The following is a 23731-nucleotide window of genomic DNA, read 5'->3' as shown; positions in this document are numbered from 1 at the left end:
ACAGCTGCGGGTGGATCTGGGGGAAATAGTGTGAGGCTGTTCACACGTTACATTCTCCGGGAGAAACCTGCAGCTGGCTGGCAAAAAGCAGCTTATATCATGAGGAAACGTAGAAATAGTTCAACCGACTGTGACAGTCAAAATTCAATCATATTGCACACTTTGTAAGATATAAATATGATTAAAAAAAAATGCATAAGTTATATAGATGTTGTATATACATCTAATCTAACTAAAATGGAAGTATTCTGTCTGTCTGTATGTCTGTCCTTCGATTTTCTCGACAGCCGTTCATCCGATCAACGTCACACTTGACACTTGTATTGCTGAGGACCCAAGGAAGTGCAGTGTCGAGTGTGAAGTTGTTTGGATGAGCGGTTGTTGAGAAAAGCGAAGGACAGACATGCATAAATACAGAGACGTTCTTCCCGTGGCCACTGGACGAACAACGCCACTCTGCCATTGCAACCCACATTATGGTTGGAGGGGGAGCTACACCCAAACAGGCACTGCACTAGTATCAAGATACGTAAAAAACAACATGAAAAGTGTGAATATGAATGGCAGTTAGGGTAAGGACCAAGTGCATGTGTGTGTATGCGTATGAGTGTGCTGATATGCTGTGTTGGCGCAGGATACGGACTGGGTTGGGTTAAGGTAAGGGGGGGGTAGGTGCATTGACAGCAGTTGGAAACAATCCCCAGTTTGCATAAGAGAAGGAAGGAGGGTGGGTTGGGATCTTGGTGACTGCACAGTACCTTTGAGCATATTTCCTGTCATCCAGGCGAGCGGTCAGTCCCCCCAGAGTAAGAAGCAGCAGAGCCGCGCAGCTGGAGGGGGGAAGAAAGGCACCGAGGTGAAACGAAACAAGAAGCTGTCTGTGCTGGGGGAGCTCTCCGAGGACGACGCTGCCACTGCCAGCCCCAGCACCAGCATCAGCAGTACCACCAGTAGCAGTAGTAGCGCCAGCAGCGGCATGCCAAAAAAAGGTACCAAGGAGTCCAAAAAGAGGAAAGGCGAGGAGAGCCCACCCAAAAACCAGCACAAGCAGGAGAGCCCTGCCTCAAGTGCAAAAAAAGCCAAAACAGCAAAAGACAATAATGCCAAGGACCTGGCGATGTGCAGGTACGGATGACGGCTAACTGAGATGGCACAGGATCTGCATACTCCTGACATTTACAGTACTTAACCCTGTGTAACTGAAGGTACACAAAGTGGAAACACTTAAAGAGCAGGGTAACCAAATTGACAGATTTGCTTCAAAATACTTTAGAAATGTGGGAGATGTATTGCTGTTGACATGTTAAAATGTGTTGAACCATGTATAGAACTGATTTGCGGAGTTAGACCGTTTTTGGGTATTTTTCCCGTTTTCCTTTCTTGATTTTTTTTTTTTGGCTGGCTTCCTTTCGGTGCCACGCCCCCAGAGTCTGAAACCAGTGGACGCTGCAGATTTTTACACGTTTTTGAAGCTTTGTTTTATATACTTCGCAACATCTTTAATCGTACAGAATTGGCTGGGTGGTTACTGATATTTTTTCCTGGGGTATGGGTATCCCAAAACACAGATTTGAGCTCAGTTACCCAACACTTTAACAGCAGTCAGGGTGTACTGGTCAGTCAAGAGAGCACATTATTTCATGATAAGCTCCTGCAGGGGAATGAAAAGCATTCTTATGCAGTCAAGAATCTACCACATTGCAAAAATAAACAGCTAATCGAGATGTTCGGTGTGGCATTGACTCTTAAAAAAAACAATCACATTTTAGTTTAAGCAAGTGACCTCAAACAACTTGTTTGAAGAAAGTTCTGAAAGCAGGTATTATAGCGGTGGAAACAGGTATCCTGTCTGATCCCAAAGGCCCATGTAAAAGTAAACCGGGGTTTAAGGCGAGAAACTAGGCTTAATTACTTGTAAGGATGGACATTGTTTTGGGGCAGAAGATAACCTTTGTCTGCTGCTTGCTCTTGGCAGGCTGCTCCTGGCTGAGCTGGAGGCCCACCAGGATGCCTGGCCCTTCCTCACCCCAGTCAACCACAAAGCTGTCCCCGGTTACAAGAAAGTCATCAAGAAGCCCATGGACTTCTCCACCATCAGGGAAAAGCTCGTCACCAACCAGTACGCCAGATTTATTTTTTTCATTAAAGCTCGTCTAAATGTATTTCATGTCATCTCATTTTCATGGCGGTCGGCTCAGACTGTTTTATAGTTCAGTGTTTACTTTGCGACTGAACTGAAAGCGAAATATTTTTCATTGCAGGTACCTAAACCTGGAGACATTCATTATTGACGTCAACCTGGTTTTTGATAACTGTGAAAAATTTAACGAAGACCATTCTGACGTTGGACGAGCGGGTCACAGCATGCGGCGGTTCTTTGAGAAGCGCTGGACTGAACTGTTGAAGCTAACGTTGTAGAGGAGCTTCAGCTTCTCTTCACGTCAGACTCCTGTTGCATCGTCTGGAGACTCTCTTGACCAGTGACACTAAACGGACACACACAGTTGTAATTATAGATATTCAAACCACTGACGCACAACGTGGGTGGCGATATGTTTGTACTGTAACTGATAACAAAAAAAAAAACAAAGAGAAAGTGTCTTGAAGTGCAATACCATTTCCTCTATTCAGATGCACTGACTCCTTAATAATCAATGTTGTTACTTGGAAATGAAGATTTACACTGTAGATAAGTCTTTTATTTTTTTTAATTTTATCATCAATACTACGGTGAATGTATTTAATTTAGTTGAGTATTTATGTTGTGATGGTTCAGTCTTCATTTTCCAGGAAAAATGAGGGAAAGAAAATCAAAAGAATGTTTTATTGACCATTAAGCAGCCAGTAAAAAAGATAATTGTTTACAGCTCCGTGCCTCTAGGGTGCTTGTAGACTTGCACAGTAATTCTGTCAAGCTGCATTTGTGAGTAAATGTATGTTTGCAATTGCTTGCTTGTAAAACACAAGGAGGCATCGTTGACAAATATGTATATTCTGTTCATTTGTCAATAGTTGCGAGTCTTTGTATGATGTATAATGTGTATATACAGTACAGTCTTGTTACAGATATTGTTTTATGCCTTAGAGCAGTTGTAGCATTTCATAACTGTCTTACAGTGATGCGTACACATTGCCTGTACTATTGGTCCACTCAAATCCGCTGGGCTCACGGAGTACCGGCAGGGCCTGGCCTTGGGAGTACTGATCGGGCCTGGCCTCGGGAGTACTGATAGGGCCTGGCCTCGGGAGTACTGACTGGGCCTCGTCTCACGGAGTACTGGCAGGGCCTGGCCTCGGGAGTACTGACTGGGCCTCGTCTCACGGAGTACTGGCAGGGCCTGGTCTCACAGAGTACTGGCAGGGCCTGGCCTTGGGAGTACTGATAGGGCCTGGCCTCGGGAGTACTGATAGGGCCTGACCTTGGGAGTACTGGCAGGGCCTGGCCTTGGGAGTACTGGCAGGGCCTGGCCTCGGGAGTACTGATAGGGCCTGGCCTCGGGAGTACTGGCAGGGCCTGGCCTCGGGAGTACTGGCAGGGCCTCGTCTCACGGAGTACTGGCAGGGCCTGGCCTCGGGAGTACTGGCAGGGCCTGGCCTCGGGAGTACTGGCAGGGCCTGGCCTCGGGAGTACTGATAGGGCCTGGCCTCGGGAGTACTGGCAGGGCCTGGCCTCGGGAGTACTGGCAGGGCCTGGTCTCACGAGTACTGGCAGGGCCTGGCCTCGGGAGTACTGATAGGGCCTGGCCTCGGGAGCGCGTCGAGGACGTCGTTTCAGGGGTTTTGTTGGAATAATGTCTGTGCAGCACAAAATACTGTAGAAAACCTCTAAACGGAGGCGCACTGACTTTGCATTCTGAGCAGAACTGGTGTGACATGGAATATGTGTCATCATCCCCACACGGGTTCCCTCATCCAGAACCTCAGCAGAGACCCGAAGGACAGGCAGGACCAACATTGGAAACCGTATGTCATGGTCCACTCACCGGTGGCATCTCAAGCAGCTTTGTTTTATTTAATTATTATTGGGGTATTTTTTTCGTTTTATATGACCCAAGTCGGAGTACTTGAAGTTATTTTATTTATGAACGTTGTGAAATGGGTAGCATTTTTTGTAGGAGCATAATTTTTAACTAGTGTGTGTGGCACGGATCAAATAAAACGTGTTTTTCAACTTAGCAGTATTTACAACTCACCGTTTAACAAGAGTGATTGGTTTTCTGGAATACGTCTAGAAATGTGACACTGCCTGCATCGTGTTGAAGTCACCCTGACTGAGATAACGGTATCTCTAATGGCCTACTTATTAATGACTCGGGGTCACGACCTGTATTGTAATATTTGGTTAGTTTGTGGTCTGGGTGTCTTGGGGTGATGTGCAAACTCGGTGCGTAAGCAAGTAAAGCAGTAGTCACGCATTGCTTCGATACAGTATTTGCAGCTGGTGTTTACTCGAGTATTTTTCATTTTTAATCGCCTTACTACTACTACTATAACTTTCAGCTGCTCCCGTTAGGGGGCGCCACAGCGGATCATCTGTTTCCATCTCTTCCTGTCCTCTGCATCTTCCTCCGTCACACCAGCCACCTGCATGTCCTCCCTCACCACATCCATAAACCTCCTCTTTGGCCTTCCTCTTCTCCTCTTCCCTGGCAGCTCCATATTCAGCATCCTTCTCCCAGTATACCCAGCATCTCTCCTCCACACATGTCCACACCATCTCCATCTTGTCTCTCTTGCTTTGTCTCCAAACCGTCCAACCTGAGCTGTCCCCCTAATATACTCCTTCCTAATCCTGTCCTTCTTCATCACTCCCAATGAAAATCTTATCTTCATCTCTGCCACCTCCACCTCCTCCTCCTGTCTTTTCATCAGCACCACTGTCTCCAAACCATACAACATAGCTGGTCTCACTACCATCCTGTAAACCTTCCCTTTAACTCTTGCTGGTACCCTTCTGTCACACATCACTCCTGACACTCTTCTCCACCCACTCCACCCTGCCTGCACTCTCTTCTTCTGCACTCCCCGTTACTTTGGACAGTTGACCCCAAGTATTTAAACCAGGGGTGGGTAATCTTATCCAGAAGGGCCGGTGTGGGTGGAGGTTTTTGTTCCAACCAAGCAGTTACACACCTGTGTCTCCTAATCCAGTTCCTCAGTAAAGACTCTGCAGCTGGTGGATTAGTGGGACCAGGTGTGTAACCGCTTGGTTGGAACAAAAACCTCCACCCACACCCCGGCCCTTCTGGATAAGAGTGCCCACCCCTGCTTTAAACTCACACGCCTTCCTCGCCACCCCCCCCCCCCCCATTCCACCGTCCTCCCCCTCAGGTAACCTCCTTACACCTGGCACGTCTTAATCATTCACAGGCTCCAAAGGTGGCTGTGACATGGCCTGTGTTAAATTACATAACGCGGTCTCAAAGTGTGCGTCCAGAACAGCCGCGTCACGTGACTCGAACCCCCGTTATAGAGGAACGCAACAGGAAGTATGGAGCACGAGGCAGAGACGCGCGGATGTCGACGTGCATGTTTGTTCTCGTCCTCCTAAATACGTTCAAACAACCCAGATGACTCCTTTTCTTTAGGCTAAATACAAAACCTCCAGTCTCCGGTCCTGGAAGAACCAGAAGGGGTTTCCTGCCTCCGTCAGGCGGCCACCCGGCGGCGTTAACCTTCATTTGGGAGCCGGGTGCACTTGCGCCACCTTGTGAGTAAACTCTGCCACCTCTGCAGGGGTAAATCCCCTTTTTCCTAAAAGCGGGATGGCGTCGGTGGTGCGCACGCTGCGCCACCACCGGGACGAGGTGAGCTGCTGCGCCTTCTCCTCCGCCCTCCTGGCGACCTGCTCCGCCGACAAGACCGTACGCGTGTACGACACGCGCGACTTCTCCGAGCTGCCGGCGTCCCCGCTCGCGGGTCACGAGTACGGGGTGCACTGCTGCCGCTTCAGCTCGTGCGGCGGGCACCTGGTGACCTGCTCCACGGACGGGTCCACCGTCGTCTGGAGTCCGGTGACGGGCGAGCGGCAGGCCAGGCTGCAGCACCCGGGCCGCAGCCCCGTGCGAGTGTGCGCCATTACGCACGACTCCTCCCTGCTCCTGTCCGGGGCCTGTGACGGAACCGTGGCTCTCTGGGATTTCCGAACCAGGAAGCTACGCAGGTACAGAACCTCGGGGGAATTTCATCAACTGACCCTGCGGTGTTAAGTAATGGGTGGTGGGCAGGCTGATCCAGAAAGGGCCGGGGGGTGGGTGGAGGTTTTTGTTCCAACCAAGCGGTTACACACCCGTGTCTCCTAATCCAGTTCCTCAGTAGAGACTCTGCTGGTTGATCAGTGGGATCAGATGTGTAACTGCTTGGTTGGAACAAAAACCTTCACCCACATCGGCCCTTCTGGATCAGCCTGCCCACCCACAGACGGGTTGAGACGGTGGGTCCCTGGGCAGGGATGCGTAGAAGCCCCCACCCCTCCCTCCCAGCACAGTTACAGTAAAAGCCAACAGCACTGGCAGAATGTGCTTCTGCAAATGTCTAAAATGATGCAATGTGATTAAAGCAGGGGTGGGCAATCTTATCCAGAAGGGCCGGTGTGGGTGGAGGGCCGGTGTGGGTGGAGGTCGTTGTTCCAACCAAGCGGTTACACGCCTGATCCCACTAATCAACCAGCTGCAGAGTCTTTACCGAGGATCTTGATTAGGAGACACAGGTGTGTAACCGCTTGGTTGGAACAACAACCTCCACCCACCCCCCGGACCCTTATGGATCGGACTGCCCCCCCCCCGAGTTAACGCCACCCTTAATATTAACATTAGACATCGTTTATGAAAAAGAGACAAATGACCGAGTCCTTCCAGTGACCAGTGGCTCTGGGTCAAGGCCCCCTCGGGCCGCCTGGACCCGCCTAGCAGGCGCAGGTGCCTGCCCGTTTGGTAATGCGTCCACGGCGGTGGGGTTCAAAGCTGGGGTCGGCAGTTTTCTCTTGGCATCCCTGGACAACAACGCCATAAGAACCTTTCGACATGGCGCCACTCCAGCGGCCCGACAGGAGCCTCTTCTCGGCTCCGTATGCGAGCTTCAAGAACTCTCGCGTGGGACGGGAGATTTCAGCCAATCACGGGTCAGTTCCGGGAGACGGCGTTCCTATTGGCTTCTCCGCAAACGCCGACGTCATAAATCCGCGCCCGCCCCGCCTGGTGGAAACCGCAGGAACCATCAAGACCCGCCGAAGTGGCTGCTTGTCATGAGCAGGACTCTGGCGGGAAAGTAATGCGCGTCACACGGATCCGTCAGCTGCGATCCGGGCTTTACGAGTCTGGCGTCGGTCGACGTTTCTTGGTTCTCCGCCAGGAGCGATGCGGAGGTGCGGAGACCAGGCCGGACGACGAGAATCCAGCACCTAGACTTGCTCTCCAAGCGAGCTTTGAAACGTTTCAGGGGACTATTATATGACAGCTAATGTAAACTACTAATAAGACCCGTTAGCCCCTAGCTAGCTAGCTAACGGGTCTGACCCTTTAGCCGAGCGGTTAGTGACGTCGCCTTGTGGTGCAGTATACCTCGTATCGAATCCCGCACCGGGCAACAAAACAACCGGTTATATTTGATTTGATGTAGTTGAATGTGACGAACCTGTTGGAATCTTACATGTGGTATTTTTGCGTAGTATATCAGCAGATATGATTTATCAGCGTTCGGTTGTCATGGTAACGTCTCCCGCGTCGCCCGGCATCGTGCTCGTATAATCAGTGATATGTCATCCCGGGTATATGCCGGTCAAACCAAAATGGCAACGAAACTTCCCTGACTGAGTGTATGTGACCATTTAGTCGCGGTCAGTTCAGAGCGAACTCCCCTGCCTGCCAGCATCTATTTCTGCTCATGACGCGCCTGAAAAGGTCACGTCACATCCTGTTTGTTATATCTCCTCTCTCTCAGGTGCCGTCCTGTCAGTGAGGCCAGTGTGGTGGCTTGCTGCTTCTCTCCATGTGGGCAGATGTTTGTGACTGGCTGCACCCATGGAAGCGTCAAACTCTGGGATGAGGATATCAGCCTGCTCCACGCTGAGAAGGATGCCCACGATCTGGGAGTCACCTGCTGCAGCTTTGCACCCCAATTTAGGATTGGTGAGCGTTTAGCTCAGAACATTTGCATACTTCGCACTGCAAGTAAATTGCATCTTGTCATTTTGTCCCAGTTTGGTTTTATCTATTCAAAATTCATAAATCGGTGAATAGATAAAGTTTAGATATGTCACATAATTGCACGTCATTCCAGCACCAAAATGACCAGGATTTTACTGAGTTTCATTTATGCTGCTCATGGGAAAGGGGGTAACGGGTACATTACAGGGAAAACCAAATTGCTCGTAATGTCTTAATGCTGTAGCAAAATACTTGCCAGTTGTGTTTTTTGACCTTGCCGTCATTTATGCCTTTATTTCTGATCATTTCATGTTTTTCTGGGGTTGTTGTGTTCAGGCCAACATGATTATTTTGATGGAGGGTGGGAATTGCTGTGTTTTGTCCTCCAGATGACTGCAGTGTGGAGTTTCGATTGGCCTCCTGTGGACAGGACAGCCAGCTGAAGATATGGATTGTTTCCCAGCATGGAGGAGCAGGTAGGCTGGCCTCTGTGCTCCCTTTTCCCGGCAAAAGCTTTTTGCTCCACTGCCCTAACACAACCACCCACCAGAGAGAGCAGCTTGCTCACCGGCTCAACCTTGAAATCTCTTCGCAGAATAGAATAATTTCATTACTGCGTGGAATCAGTCGGCTGGAGAGTCGCTCATTAATAATGGATCGTTTCAGGACGTTCTTCTAAAATACAGCAGCAGCAGAGAACTGTGTGTGTGTGTGTGTGTGTGTGTGTGTGTGTGTGTGTGTGAGAGATGTAAAAGTGCAGTGGGAAGAAATCGAGTGCAATATGTACTGTGACATTTATGTCTTTTAAGAGTTGAAGTAGAATATTGTGCACATAAAGAAGTATTTTACATAAGGTGCTGCAGCTGATGTGATCTGATGGCAGGAAAAAGTCTCTTTACACACAATAGCCTCTTTTAGGTGCTCGTATATTGTTGGCAGTGTCGGCTCTCTATATACATACAGTGTGCGTTGCTGTGGCGAGTGCTGTTTCTGGGGAGACTTTGGTGTGTCCCATGCTGTGAACAGGTGGGCTCTGTGGGGATCCTTTGTCATGAAGCAACCTCTAGATGGGACTCGCTTATCTCCTCGCTCTCTTTCCCTCACTGCTCTTTCGCCCGTCCAAAATACAGAGTGTTTGTGTACACTTTCATCCTTTGCAATTTGTTTTTTTTGTTTTGTTTTTTTGCCGTCTTGTTTTATTTTAACGCTTTTATGTGGAATTGGAGTCAGAGGGTTGTAATCTGACCTTTACCTTACCTCATCCACATTGTAGTGAGAAGGAGGCCAGGGCACAGAGGAGTTGAGTGTTTTAAAGAGTCGGTGTGGACCATCTCTGCATCATTTGCCACTCGCCATGAGTGTTGTGTAACTGCATGCAATGCTTGTCCCATATTTGGAGGAAAATGGGTCTTTTCCAGGCAAACTTTTCCTGCCTCTTAGGGTGACTCTTTTGTTTATGGTCATTTTCCGTGCCCTCTTTTCCATTTTATGTATGCTTCATTTCATCCGTCTCTTTGTGCTGTGTAGCTATTATTATTCAACACGTCGAAATTGTTTATTTCTTTAGTTCCACCGTCTTGGCTGCGGCATTTATATTGTATCAGATTTCACAATACGTCTCGGCTTAGCTTTCCCACCAGGCGCTCATATGTCTCATGGCGTGCATCACATGCATGCAAATAACATGTTGACATTTATGCATTTAACCTTTGTTTAACAGGGAAGTCACCTTGAAATTAAAAATCTTTTCCAAGGCTGGAGATTGGCAGTATCAAAAGGAAATGTAAAGATTTCACATGAACAACCTAAAAGACCAGTTAAGATTGATATGGACATGCATCATAGAAATGGTACAATGCTCTGGTCCAAGAAGAAACAAATGTTGAGGCAGGCCTGATATGGTGAATACCTTACTTGTGTTGTCCTTAACCTTTGTGATTAAACCATCGCAAAGGCTGAAAATATAAATTGTAGAGATGCGTGTCAGTGCGGTACATGTGTGGCCACAGGTAAATAGAAATTGTGTTACAGTCCACTTGTTTTTGTTATTTTCATCACATCCTAAATTTTTATGTGTAAGGTAAGTCGAAGCGCATAGGCCGTTTTTCTCCAGGCTGCCGGACCAAGTAGAAGGCTTCTTGATAAGCGTTTGCCAGCGTTTGTATAAGCAGGAGTTTGGGGCTGTGTAGCACATTTAATAGCTGCTCACAGTTAGTTATTGATAGACAAGTTGACTGCATGGTGTTCAGGTGAAATGCATAGACATGCACAGATTGCAAATTTTCCTGGCCAATTCTGATTTTTTTCTTTTTTTAAAGTCTGATCTGCCAATCCCCCCCCCCCCCCATGTGTATGCTGTCCATAGTTGACAGCATACACAAGCACTTTTGTAACTTTTCTACAATGGTAATTTTAATGGGTGGCGCAATGGTTAGCGCGGGCACCTCAGTAAGAAGGTCCTGGGTTCGAGCCCCTGGGTCATCCTGTGTGGAGTGTGCATATTCCCCCCCGTGTCTGCGTGGGTTTCCTCCGGGTGCTCTGGTGTCCTCCCATAGTCCAAAGACATGTAGGTCAGGTGAATCGGCCGTACTAAATTGTCCCAAGGTGTGTGTGCGTGTGTCTCTCGGCACTATGTGATGGCCTGGCGGCCTGTCCAGGGTATCTCCCAGCCTGCCGCCCAGTGACTGCTGGGATAGGCTCCAGCATCCCCGTGACCCCGAGAGCAGGATAAGCAGTTCAGATAATGAATGGATGGATGATTTCAATCATATGTTCATAATAAAACGTTGACTATAACTTTTAAATTTTCTTTAAAACTGCCCCTGGGGCATGTTCAGTCTGAAAACGGTGTGCACCGTTTTGCTACAGTTTCTGGGTTGAACATGTTTACACAAAACTGTGTGCAACTGGCTGTGAGGGACGTTTTCTCTCGTGTGGTGGGTGTCAGAGGTGTCACCCAAACAGCAGCGACGTGTATTTGTCTGTGTAAACCCCGCCGCGTTAAAGAGTGCGCATCAAATGAAGAGAAAATTCTCCTTTGTACCAGACATTAAGGAAGACACTGTATACTGGTTTAGATTATGTGTGACTTCCATAATACATGTGACCTGATGCACGTAGGTCTTGAACACAGATTTTGTGGCCGAGTTTCCTGGTGAAGCTTTTGTTTACGTTGAGATCTGAGCTGGTGGTGTACCGGCTATTCATTTCAGGATCAAGCGCTGCACCCAAGATGGACGGGACAACGTAATCCATCCATCCATTGATGATGGCGAGTGGTACCAGCCGCAACTTCGTGCAAACCAAGGTCACCAACCGGCTCCTCCCATCCCACCGATAGCAGGCTGCAGAAGTCTGACGACTGGCCATGGACCTGCCAGAGTCCTTCAGCCATGGTCACCTCTACCACTGGCTGGTAGAATCCACTGAGACGGTCCGTGCTGTTGACAATAACGTGTCAACGGACCTGCTCTTGTCAATAACGTGCTGGAATTGGATCAGGGGGACCATCCGTCGGTCCTTCACCTCCAACAAAAAGCTTGGTACAGATGGACGTCATTTTAGGGGCTTTGTTAACGCTGTATTGCTCGTGTGGACGGCCGCGAGCTCTGATCCAACGTAAACACTCCTCCAGCTGCTGCTTGGGTTTCGGAAAATGAAGGAACCCTACACCCACCATATGCGGACTACCCGCGTATCTGGAGTCACTATGCATTCCCCATAGCAGCAGTGTTTTATGTACACCATGGCACAATAGAGAGAACGGCAAAAAATTACGCAAAAAACGAAGAAAACGACAAGAAACTGCTTACTTCTAATGTAGCCTAGTCTAGCGCGTCCCATGTCTTGACTTCCGTTTGCGGCGACGCTTCCGCTTCCGCTCGGGAACGGCTAACACTAGCTCATGGACGCTGCCCCATTATGGTTTTACCTGAGCCTTCTCGGCTGCCGTAGTTGCCAAGCCTGCGTAACGCGCCAGGGTGTTAAATGCGTCACCATTTCCGTTGAAATTAAACGTTTTTCTAGGTTTGTCGGTCGTGATTGGCGAACCGATTCTTTTCACAGAATTAGTTCCTTCGATGTGATACGTGTAAATGTATTAAACCTTTCGAGTTTTAATCATTTTTGCAAAACATAACGTCACTTTCTCCCTGGCGCTTCGTTATAGTAACGTATCCCCTCCCCCCACCCCGACGAAAAACGACGCAACCAATCAGCGAACAGCGGGCCAGCCCCCCTTCCCCGATCCACCAATCACAGGCAGGCACACTGATCGACATAACATGCATTCCCGTGATTGGCAGAGAATATGGTAACTACTCCAATCAGCACTCCCGACAGTACAGGGTCTCTACAGTACGCAAAACGCAACCTTCGACGCATTACCAGTCATTATGTTTAAGTTGACATTAATAAAGATAAAATATTAATTTTAATGCGTTGATTCAGCATCCACTTGTCTGTAGGTAGGCTATGTAAGCTCAGTACGAGGTTACAGAAACGTCCCTGACCAACGATCTGTCGTTCTTTTAGAGGGGTGAGTGGCGGACGTGCTAGTTCAGAGAGACGTTGGTTCGGTCCCGTTCAGTTTAACCTGCCGTCTGTCTCGACTCGAGTGCAATTCAGTCGCTTCTCGTTGCCCCATGCGTCCCAGTTGCCCCATGCGTCCCAGTTGCCCCATGCGTGCTGTGCAGCAGCAGGTGACTCCTCAGCCTGCATGGGTTCATGCAGGCGTTTTTATTGCGTCTGGTGATAAAAAGAAGAGTCCGTTGGCACAGCGTTGGTAAGTAATGCCTTGCTCCTGTTCAAGTAAAGCAACTTATATGTAACATTAGCATTAGCCGCTAGCTAGACGATGCTCATGATGGCGGCTATCTAACGAGCAAATTTGCAAACACCATTGATTTATATCGATGAAACAGAAGGCACTTACAACAATTACACTTCATCACAAATCGTTGCATATACATTCACGTAATACGTGTGGATAATGTTTTCAAGTGGGTTATAACATTTTAATTCACCAAAAGGGACGGAGCAAAGCTTCTACCCACCACCCTCGTCACCGGCCGCGATGAACGGGACGAGAGTGACGTTTACAGTGATTACAGCCAGTGCCAACTAACGCCATAAGAGGGCGCCAGGAACACAATGAAACGTTTCTGTAATTAAAGACCATTAGAACATTACTCCCTTGGAAACGTCCATCCATCCATTATCTGAACCGCTTATCCTGCTCTCAGGGTCGCGGGGATACTGGAGCCTATCCCAGCAGTCACTGGGCAGCAGGTTGGGAGACACCCTGGACAGACTACCAGGCCATCACACACACACACACACACACACACACACTCATACCTAGGGACAATTTAGTATGGCCGATTCACCTGACCTAAAACCGGAGCCCCCAGAGGAAACCCACGCAGACACGGGGAGAACATGCAAAGTCCACACACAGGACGACCCACCAAGGTTGGACTACCCCGGGGCTCGAACACAGGACCCTCTTACTGTGAGGCGACCGCGCTAAACGCTGCGCCACCGTGCCGTCCCTTGGGAACATAACATCATATTTTGACGAACTTCGGCGTATTAACATGCAGGCAGTGTTTACTCCTGCTACACTAGTTCGAGAGAACAGCTCATTTGATCTCGTTCAGTGGGTTGCTGCCAGGCTGTCACGGCTCGAGACAATGATTCCTGCTCATTCGTTGGTTGTCCCGCTTCCTGTGGTTTGAGCGACCGAGCCGCCGTAGCAGGCAGCGTGAGCAGTATCCTACGACAACAGCGACTGGGTGCTGGCAGTATGAGCGGGAATAGCCGGGGATTCATAAGCACTCCGGTACATTTGACTGACCCGGGACATACCGGACACTGGGCCTCCGGGTAGCGTAGCAGTCTATTCAGTTGCCTACCAACACGGGGATCGCCGGTTTGAATCCCCCATGTTACCTCCAGCTTGGTTGGGCACCTGTTGGGGGTGGGGGACTGGGGGGAATAGCGTGATCCTCCCACGCGCTACGTCTCCTTGGTGAAACTCATCACTGTCAGGTGAAAAGAAGGGGCTGGTGACTCCACATGTATGGAGGAGACATGTGGTAGTCTACAGCCCTCCTCGGATCAGCCGAGGGGGTGGAGCAGCGACCGGGACGGCTCAGACGAGTGGGGTAGTTGAACAAGTGCAACTGGGGAGGAAAATGGGGGGCGGGGGCATACCAGACACTTAAGAGTCTTTCAAAAAAGATTTGTTCGTTCATTTTCGCCCATCTCTATTTGTCAGGGCTGAACGCGCCCGGAGTTGCAGGACCTTCTGTCACTCACTCAAACGAGTCTCAAAAGAAAAGAAAAGTGCTCCAGGTTATTGGACTGAGCTTTTTGTACAAATTAAATCCAAATGAAAATGAATTGCAGTATGTCCCACTTTGTCTAACATGTTGTGCTTTCCCAAAGTAAACGATGGTTTTCAGTGACATGTTGTGGCGTGTGTGTCTGTGACCTGGTCCGTGCTGCTGTGTACAACATGAACCATCGTGCGGTGCATCCTGTTCATTTGACCGGCACAGAATCAGATAGGGTGGCACAGTGGTTAGCGCGGTCGCCTCACAGCGAGAAGGTCCTGGGTTCGAGCCCTGGGGTAGTCCAACTTTGGGGGTCGTCCCGGGTCATCCTCTGTGTGGAGTTTGCATGTTTTCCTTGTGTCTGTGTCGGTTTCCTCCGGGGGCTCCGGTTTCCTCCCACAGTCCAAAGACATGTAGGTCAAGTGAATCAGCCGTGCTAAATTGTCCATAGGTGTGTGTGTGTGTGTGTGTGTGTGTGTGTGTGTGTGTGTGTGTGTGTGTGTGTGTGTGTGTGTGTGTGAAGTTCCGCTGTAGATAATTTGCAGGAGGCAGGTACCTGATCAAATACAGATGGACACAGTGTGTGTTTTTTTTGTTTTTTGGAGGTGTTACCAACCCTGCGTGTGTTTTTGTTCGATCCCCAGCCTATGAGATGAAACTTCTGCACACTCTGACAGGCCAGTCGGCTCCGGTTCTGTCCTGTGCCTTCTCCTCTGATGGAGAGATGGTCGTCTCTGGGTAAGAGACTGATGACGGTCACCAAACACTCGTTTTCGGTTTTGCAGCAGTTTGATCAGGCTTTGTAAACTTCAGGTCTGTCCCACATTAAAGCTCTCTGAAACACGGATGTCTTTACATTACGTTTTCACGATTTAAACAGCAAAAGACACTGCTGAGCCCTCAACCTGTTATTTTCCTATTTGGCCACAAGGGGGTGTAGTATGTTACTTTCAGGCTTTTGCTGGGTCATAGTGGGATTCATGGCCTTGAAACCCGTATTAACTCATCTTGTGTGCTTCATCTGCCAGCCTGGTTAGAAACCCTTGTCTCAAGAGAATCGTTTGCTTGACTAGAATACAGTTTTACCTTTTTTTCTTTGAATTCTACAATCATCAATCAGTCAAGTCATTTGCTTGGAAATATTTCAGTATCTGCAAATGAAGTTGAGTTTTGTTGTTGTTGTTCAACAGGTCAGTGGATAAAACGGTCACACTGTATGATGCGGTAAGTTAAGCGCATTGCTTTGAAGGGTCCTCCAAATGAGCTTAAGCGTATTTGCTGGAGATGTCTCGCACACATCTATAAATTACCGCCTGCATGAGCGCAGAGATGGCAAACATTCCTGGTTTGTTAATGTTTGTCTGTACTTTCCCCACAGAACCAGGGCACCCTGCTCCACACTTTGAACCACCACGATAGGTACGCGACCCCGCTGTTGCCTCCCTGACTGTCTCGCGATGTCAAACAGACACCGGTCCAGGACGAGCAGTGTGAGAGATCAGAATGCTCCAGGCAAAACCAATCAAGCGGGAATAATAGATGGGTGCAAAGGTGCAGCTTCCACTGTTGTATGCCAAACACTCGCCCAAGCAGCACTGCAGGCAGGCGCCAGCAGAGCGCTTTGAAGTGCTTGAGAAGGATTTGAGATACCGTTTGATCCAAGGCTGCAGCGTAAAAAAAAACCCTGACTTTTAACCATAAGCTCATCTGTTTCTGTGCAAACCAGCCGCAGTCTGTCACACTAACCATCTCTGGTCTCTGTCTTCCCTTTCCTCAGGTATGTGACAGCTGTTGCCCTGTCTCCCACCATGCCCTGGATTGCAACCGGTTCTATGGACAAAACGGTTAACGTTTGGCGAGTAGGGGGTGGATACGATGGTGTTGGTAGGTGCATGTTGCTGAGTTATTTTAGAGCTGAGGCTCAAGAACAAAACAAAAACAACTTTTCTCTACAGGACACTTACCTTTACCCTAAAGACTAGATGCCATATGGAGTCACAAAGCCTCCCACAAGGGTGTTTGGGGACTAAGGAGTCCAGTAGGGGAATCTCTTCGTTTGGCTGAAAGGATGGCTTGTAATTGATGTTCAGTGGAGCAGCTGGGAAGAGATACTGGAGGCCTCGGAGAGTCTGACCGAGAGCTGGAACTCTTACGAAAAAAATCTACAAAAACAAACAAACGTTGGAACACAAACATGAAAGACGATGTTTGGACCAGTAAATGAAAGGGTCTTGAAGCAGAATGCGGCTGACATCGGGAGGCTGCATCCCGAGAACCCCTCTTCCTCCTCCTCCTCCTCTCCCCATCTGCCATTAGTCATGTTGATGTTGACAAAGCAAATTCCAGCCCTCTGTAGAGCAGCTATTTGTGCCTCTCTCTGCATCAGTCATCTTCTTTTTCTCAGTCATTCTCTTCTTTTTTTGTTTATTTGTGCATCTTTTTCAAAAGTATTTTCTCTTTTATGTTTCCTCCAGTCCCTGAAACAACACAGCCCGTGTGCCAAGGTAAATGAACTGTTGCTTTATTATTCCCTCATAAATCCTAATCTTCTTTCCCTCCTTCAGTTTCTTTATAATTGAAAGTCGTTGGAAAGGAAATCGTGTTCCAGTCTGGGTAGACCCGATATCGGTTTCCGTTGCAGGAGGTAGCATCAGACTGACAGCCAGTTGTAAATGGGAGGGAAAAGGATGAGAGATGGACATCTGTCTTAGGGCCTGAAACGTTTTGCTCCAAGTTCTGTTCCAGTCCTTGTTCAGGATAAAACCCCAAGAGGTTTTCGGTTAGTTATCATGGTCTGTTAATGGCGGTATCTCGGATAGGCTGACACTCCCCTGCCATCTGCCACCCAGGGCCAGAGTTACAAGTGTTCCTTTGCACGCTGTCCATGCAGGCCTGGTAAGTGGAGCATCCACTGCGTTACACAGCGAGCCGGCCGGCTCCACTGATAGCACTGTTGTACTCTGACGGCACTTCAGGATGGCCTGTCTGGACATCCCCACGGTGCATTTAGAAATTCCCCACTTCATTTTCCCTCGTCTGCTGAGAGGACCGTCCCTTTTTGAAGGAGGCCTGTATGGCAAGATTGCTGCATTATTGGAGGAAAAGAAACGGGAGAGTGGTTGGTTGGACGGGAGAGGTTGGGGAGCTAAAGGAAACTAAAACATGCGGCTGGATGGCTTAGTAACGAGACACACCTCTCAGCCCTCAGGCTTATAATTCACATTGTTAATGGTGGGAGATGGGAGCCAACAGGGTGCACAGAGGTGTCATTAGCAGACCACCGGGGGCCATTTTAACTCGTCCTCCAGTGATGAATAATAGCCGTTCACTTGCACAGTGTCATCTGAAGGTTGACTTCCAGCTGCATGTTCGTACAGTCTGCTGTAACAATCTAATGCAGAATATTTTGAGTTATTGATTGGTTTATTTATTTTAGGTGCATACATTTGAAAAGAGTGTGTGTGTGTGTGTGTGTGAGAGAGTGAGAGAGAGCGAGAGAGAAAAAAAAGGGGGGAAAAGATGGAAAAGCACACAATGTGATTCCCTATCAGCAGAGAGGGTGTTTGTTCTCTGTGAGGAATGCGTGGGAAGTGTTTGTTTGAATCAGATAAGTGCTATTGCCGGAGATGTGGGGGTGGGGTGGGGTGTGTTTTGGAAGAGAACTTCCTCCCTTCCTGTTGTGTGCTCTGCAGAAAGGAAGTCACCGGGTTACTCCAGGCTGCTGGTTGCTGATTGGTCAGAGGAGGACGTGGGGGCTTGGCTGCGTGAGGAGGGACTGGAAGAGCTCGTCAGCATCTTTAAAGCCAACAACATAGACGGAGCAGTGCTCACCCAGCTGAACAAGGAAATGCTAGTCTCCGAGCTGGGACTCGGTGAGGAACCATTTTTATAAAATGAGCATGGAACACACGTGTGCACACACACGTCTGTATATACAAGGGTGTAACTTTGGTTTGAGTGGGGGGGCACAATAAAATGGGGGATCTGGGGTCCCCCCCCAGAAAAAAAATCCCGTTTCCTGCATTTCTACATACTAGCTGGATTACAGTAACAATACAAAATCCGGGAAATAATGAAGTTGGTCGTCTTGCTAAATTCTGCCAGAATAAATATGTGCAGTTGACATGAAGGTGGTATAGAGCGATGTGATGGGAAAGCTGGAGCCATGTTGAACTGATTTTGATTGCATTATTATGATTATAATTTTATTTTAAATTCGGCCGTGTTCACGTCTTGTCATGTCCACTCCTTCCTGTCAATATCAACGAACCAGAATCACCCAACCTTTTGTTCCAGAGGGCCGCTGGGAACTGGAGGGGACAGAGCGTTTGCAGTTAGGCCCCCGAGGCTCTGGAATGATCTGTGCGAGGGAATTGGGTCGGCTGAGTCAGTGATCCCTTTAAGTCTCTCCTTAAAACATTCTTTTATCGGAGAACCTTTCCTCATTTTACTTGTTTTCAGTTTCTTTAACTCTTTTATTGTCTTTTATTGGTTTTTAGACACCAACAAAATCTTTTATTTTATTTTGCTGCCTTTGTGGAGCTCACCCCCCCCCTTTTCTCCCCAATTGCACCTGGCCAATTACCCCACTCTTCCGAGCCGTCCCGTCCGCTGCTCCACCCCCTCTGCGGATCCGGGGAGGGCTGCAGACTATCACATGCCTCTTCCCATACATGTGGAGTCACCAGCCGCTTCTTTTCACCTGACAGTGAGGAGTTTCACCAGGGGGACGTAGCACGTGGGAGGATCACACCATCCCCCCCTCCCCCCTGAACAGGCGCCCCAACTGACCAGAGGAGGCGCTAGTGCAGCAACCAGTACACACCCACATCCGGCTTCCCACCCACAAACACGGCCAATTGTGTCTGTAGGGACGCCCGACCAAGCCGGAGGTAACACGGGATTCGAACTGGTGAGCCTCATATTGGTAGGCAACTGAATAGACTGCTACGGTACCCGGATGCCCACGCTATTGAGTGTTGAGTTAATGTAGTTTGTACTGTAAATGTGCCCAAGTCTAAATTGAGAACACCCATGCAAATACAGGTGTACATGCACGCATGGCACACACACACACACAGATGAACATACACTCTCAACACCTGTGTCTTGTTATCCTGTGGAGCAGGTGTTTAGTCTTGCTGGCAGACTGGTCTGGCCGCGGTGAGAGCAGAGCTCATCTCCGTGTTAATAACAAGTCAACTAAACCGATTCTGCCGCGTGTCTGTTTGACTGACAGCTTTATTGATCACCAAGGTAACACTGACTTGGAATGAAGTTGGTTCAGTGTAAAAAGCTAGTGGTAACACGGGGATTCAAACCGGCGATCCTCGTGTTGATAGGCAACAGAATAGACCGCCACACTACCCGGACGCATTTTTTAGCGTGGACTTTGAAAAGTGCTTTATAAATATTTTTTTTTAAAAATATTCAGATTTTTCCCCTTTTCTCTCAATTTAGTGGCCAATCGATCCCTATTTTGGTTCAAACACCCACCCTGGTATTGCATGCGTTCACCACCTGCATCTGTCCGGCCGGCAGTCTGGAAGGAGACGCCTCGCCACTTCCGTGACAAGGCGACTCCAGGCCGAACCACTGCTTTTTTCCAACACACACAGAGACGCGTTCATGTGACGAACACAAGCCGACTCCGCCCCCCTCCCGAAGACAGCACTGCCAATTATTGCTGCTTCATCGAGTCCGGCCATAGTCGGATCTGACGAGACCGGGGTGCGAACCTAAGCCGATGCTTAGACCGCTACACCACCGCGAACCTTCAATAAGTAATTATTTATACAGAACGTATAACCTACCTGCCCCTCGGCGCTGCTCCTCCCTGCCTCGCCCTCCCTGTCTTCCACATGCACCTCCAGCTCACCTGATGTGCGATGTGAGAGCAGGGTGGAGTCATCCCGTTGAGCCCGTGGTGTGCGAGCCTTGCGTTAACTTGAGCTAGCAGTGAGATAAACTCTGATTCTCATACATTGTTGATGGCTACTTGCTGCGGTTTAAGGTGGACTCGTTTTCAAGTTACGGAGCGTAATAGAAACGTCATGCTGTTTTACAACCACCTAAATCGCTTTCCCCCCTCTGGGAATGTGTGACGGGCTGGTGGCTGTTTCGCCTGCCAGCTAACGCTGGTAGTAGCAATGCCGTTACCTGGCAAGAGTGCATGGATGTTGGCTCAGTAAGCATCAGCCTACAGCAGCAGGTCTAGACAGAAAACACGATTACCCTGAGCTGAATTACCAAATAGCCTTCTAATCAACCAACTCCCATTTCCTTTCTTTCTTTTCATCCAAACACCGGAAATTGAACTGCTGCCATTGGCATTTCACTTTTAACTTTTAGGAACTGCTGCTCGCCAGGCACACGTCAAACACGTCCAAAATGACCTATAGAACCGCGTGGAAGGCTGTCCTGTCCGTGTCCACTACTTGTCCGTGGTGATTTTAGGAGTATACCAGGGCCCATCAGCAGCTTGACTCGCATGCTCTGCCAGAATCTGAAGGCCGGCCAAACGGTAGCGCATTAAGCACGATTTTTGCGCTTAAATAAATAAATAATAAAAAGATTTAGAAAGAGGGGCACAAATGGGATTTTGAAAAGAGGGAGGGACATGTCCCCCCCCCCTGCCCCCAGAAGAAATTACGCCCCAGTATGTATACCCACACACGCATGCATTGGGGTTTACCGTTTTACGGGGGATTTAAGTGGTTTCTTCAGTATTATGCTGAGCCTGGAGCAGGCCACAGGGCGCCATTCTCTTTTCCTCTGCTTCGGTCTTTTTACCTCTCAGCCAAATGATGTGTAGCTGCAGCGTTACTGTGAGTTCATAAAGGTGCCTCTTAAGAAAGCTACCCCTGGCAAGCAACCTCTGTCATCAGCAACGATAATCCCTCTAAAAATAAAATTAGTGGTTTTGGATTTGGCCAAGGCCGGACGGAGCATTGAACATTTCCGATGCGTCGCAGCATAATGGAAACATTTCAGCCAACTGTGTGAGGGACTGGCGCGGTGTGGATGTTGATATTGTTCATGGAAGCCGCCTCCTTTCCTGTGCATAGCAGAACATGTCAAGAGTTCAACCAGTCGGCCTCGTGAGTGGTTCCCGAGGAGGAATCGGATTGGCCGAGGATGTGCTCCAACTGTACCGATAACTCCCACAAAGCACTGCTAAGCGTGCATTATCAAAACTGGAATCGGCTGGAATGGCAAACTCTCGTGTTTATTACAGTAATTTTAACTCGTTTTTGTGAACTGTTAAGATGGAAAAAACTTTCAGATGGTGTGTTTGCGTGGCCAACTGCTCTGTGAAAGCAGTAATGATCTTGGTGGTTTTTCTGTGCTGAGGTTTCTTTACTGGATGATGGACGTTGGATATACTTTGCTGCCTCATGGGCTTTGTTGCCGTATTAATTCATAAGAGATGGTGGAAGTCACGATTTACCTGTGTATCCTCCGTCCAGAGTGCCTGCACACCGTAGTATTGAGTATTATCACTGGCCTCTTAGGCTGTCATCCATGCGTAGCTCATGTTTAACGTGTGTAGTGTGGAGGACAGCCCCGTCAGCTCCATCTAGTCAGGACTGAGGGGACGGCAGACTGCCACTTCTCGTCTTCTTGTGCCATGCACCCGACTATCGGTTTTCAGTCCATGCTGTTTGTGTGTGTGTGCTTGTGCATACACATGTGCGTGCACACACACACACGCAGAAAATTAGATTCCAGCCCATTTTACTTTATAAAATATTCATGACTCTTTAAGGTGTGTGTGTGGGGGGGTCCTCAGTGATATAATTCAGTGCATCTCTGCGGAGATGTAGGCAGACTCATTTCTAACCCACGTATCTACCAACCCCCTCCCCTGGCTGTGTCTGTTCTCCACAAAATGGCATAAAGGGTGAATCCTTAGCCCAGCCGACACTGTAATTTATTGCAATTTCTCGCCAGTCTAAATGCAAAACAGACATTATAGCACCAAGGACTCTTACCATTAGACTACCAAAAAAGAAAAAAACGATGGTAGTTTATGGAATCAATGGAACAAAGGCCTTTTTGTGTAGCGTTGTGTAGTGTGACTTAATGGGTTCAGTGTGTTTAGAGGAGATATTTTGATGGAGCGCTTCTCCAGCACTGTCACCATTCCCGCGGGACGTGCAGCTGTTTGTGATTGCAGCAGCGTGCCGCTCCTTAGTGTATCTGCCCAACATTGGTTACCGCCGTCACAGCCTGCGAGTTTTCACACCGCTCTAACGGGCCGCCTTTGCACGAATACTGGTTCAGGCTAATTAATTGCAGAGGTCATCATAATCTGGTGTCAGTGTTTGTGATGCATGTGTGCGTGCATGCCATAGGTAGACAAAATGTCCCAAGAGTGCTAAGGCATAACACGTAACAACTCCTGCTTTATTCCAAGATGAAGACGCCATGACTGTGAAGATCTCTGGTTTGTGCACGTGGGAGGCCGACTGAAAGCCATCCCTCATTACATTCTGATCAGCTCAGCATGCAGGCACTAGTGCTGCTTCTGCAACTGCTCTCACTGAACCACAAGCTGTCACTCTGTGAAGGAGACTCCCTCCCTGCCACGCCGTGGCCACTCTGCACCACCGTGCCCATGATGGTGTGTGGCCATAAGGATTCTCTTGGTACCATTGGGTGACAAAGTGGACACCCTGCTGGGGATGACGGACCTTTTTCCATCTGGGTCACTTTGTGTGTATGGCTATAAATTCAAAAGGGTGAACTCGCTCATGGTGGGCAGAGGTCTGTTGTGTGCAGAATTGAGGACCATCCGTGAGTCAGACTTGACTTGGGTGGAACAATGAGAGGTGTCATGTTAAACTACACCTGATAACTCCTCCTCAGGGAAGAAGCTTGCCAGTGCTGAGTGAGACAACACAGTTGTAAACCTTTCACAATCTGTAAATTGTCTTATCTTTTTGTCTCAGAAGGATAAAAGGTCCAGATTTCTTTCTTAGTCATTGTTCTGAGACCCAGTGAAGATGCTGTTAAATCTATTCTATTGAGAAGCGGTGTGTCGATCACCTTGCCGGTCAAGCTCGAGTCAGAGCTACGGAAGGAATGCCTCTCGATAAAGCCACTAACAGAGAACATGCATAAAGTTCAGCAAGTTGTACTGAATGTGTACTGGGATATCGGTGAATATTTCTTTTCAAGGAGTACAGTTTATCTCGTTTTTGACCCAATACAGTTCCAAAAGTGGAGTTTTCACTCACAAGATGA

At 48.6% G+C, this 23731-nt stretch overlaps 2 protein-coding genes across 5 annotated transcripts in view; both read left to right on the top strand.

Moving 5' to 3' along the window:
- LOC130120843 (bromodomain adjacent to zinc finger domain protein 2B-like) overlaps positions 1-2431 on the top strand; it is a 69057-nt gene extending 66626 nt beyond the window's left edge. For all 3 annotated transcript variants that reach the window (XM_056289617.1, XM_056289618.1, XM_056289616.1), the window contains exons 35-37: positions 785-1125; positions 1976-2119; positions 2262-2431. In XM_056289617.1, coding sequence (XP_056145592.1) covers positions 785-1125; positions 1976-2119; positions 2262-2418 — 642 coding nt within the window. In that variant the 3' untranslated portion in view covers positions 2419-2431. The remainder of the gene's footprint in view (positions 1-784; positions 1126-1975; positions 2120-2261) is intronic.
- Positions 2432-5544: 3113 nt separating this feature from the next.
- The window catches only part of LOC130120845 (WD repeat, SAM and U-box domain-containing protein 1-like), a 57931-nt gene continuing 39744 nt past the window's right edge, over positions 5545-23731 (top strand). For both annotated transcript variants that reach the window (XM_056289626.1, XM_056289625.1), the window contains exons 1-9: positions 5545-6163; positions 7939-8126; positions 8534-8620; positions 15127-15220; positions 15673-15706; positions 15861-15901; positions 16260-16366; positions 16957-16986; positions 18175-18354. In XM_056289626.1, coding sequence (XP_056145601.1) covers positions 5766-6163; positions 7939-8126; positions 8534-8620; positions 15127-15220; positions 15673-15706; positions 15861-15901; positions 16260-16366; positions 16957-16986; positions 18175-18354 — 1159 coding nt within the window. In that variant the 5' untranslated portion in view covers positions 5545-5765. The remainder of the gene's footprint in view (positions 6164-7938; positions 8127-8533; positions 8621-15126; positions 15221-15672; positions 15707-15860; positions 15902-16259; positions 16367-16956; positions 16987-18174; positions 18355-23731) is intronic.

The sequence above is a fragment of the Lampris incognitus genome, chromosome 11, assembly GCF_029633865.1.
Source record: "Lampris incognitus isolate fLamInc1 chromosome 11, fLamInc1.hap2, whole genome shotgun sequence".
Taxonomy (NCBI): domain Eukaryota; kingdom Metazoa; phylum Chordata; class Actinopteri; order Lampriformes; family Lampridae; genus Lampris; species Lampris incognitus.
The sequence above is the reverse complement of the archived record's forward strand: the minus strand, read 5'-3'. Positions and strand labels throughout refer to the sequence as shown.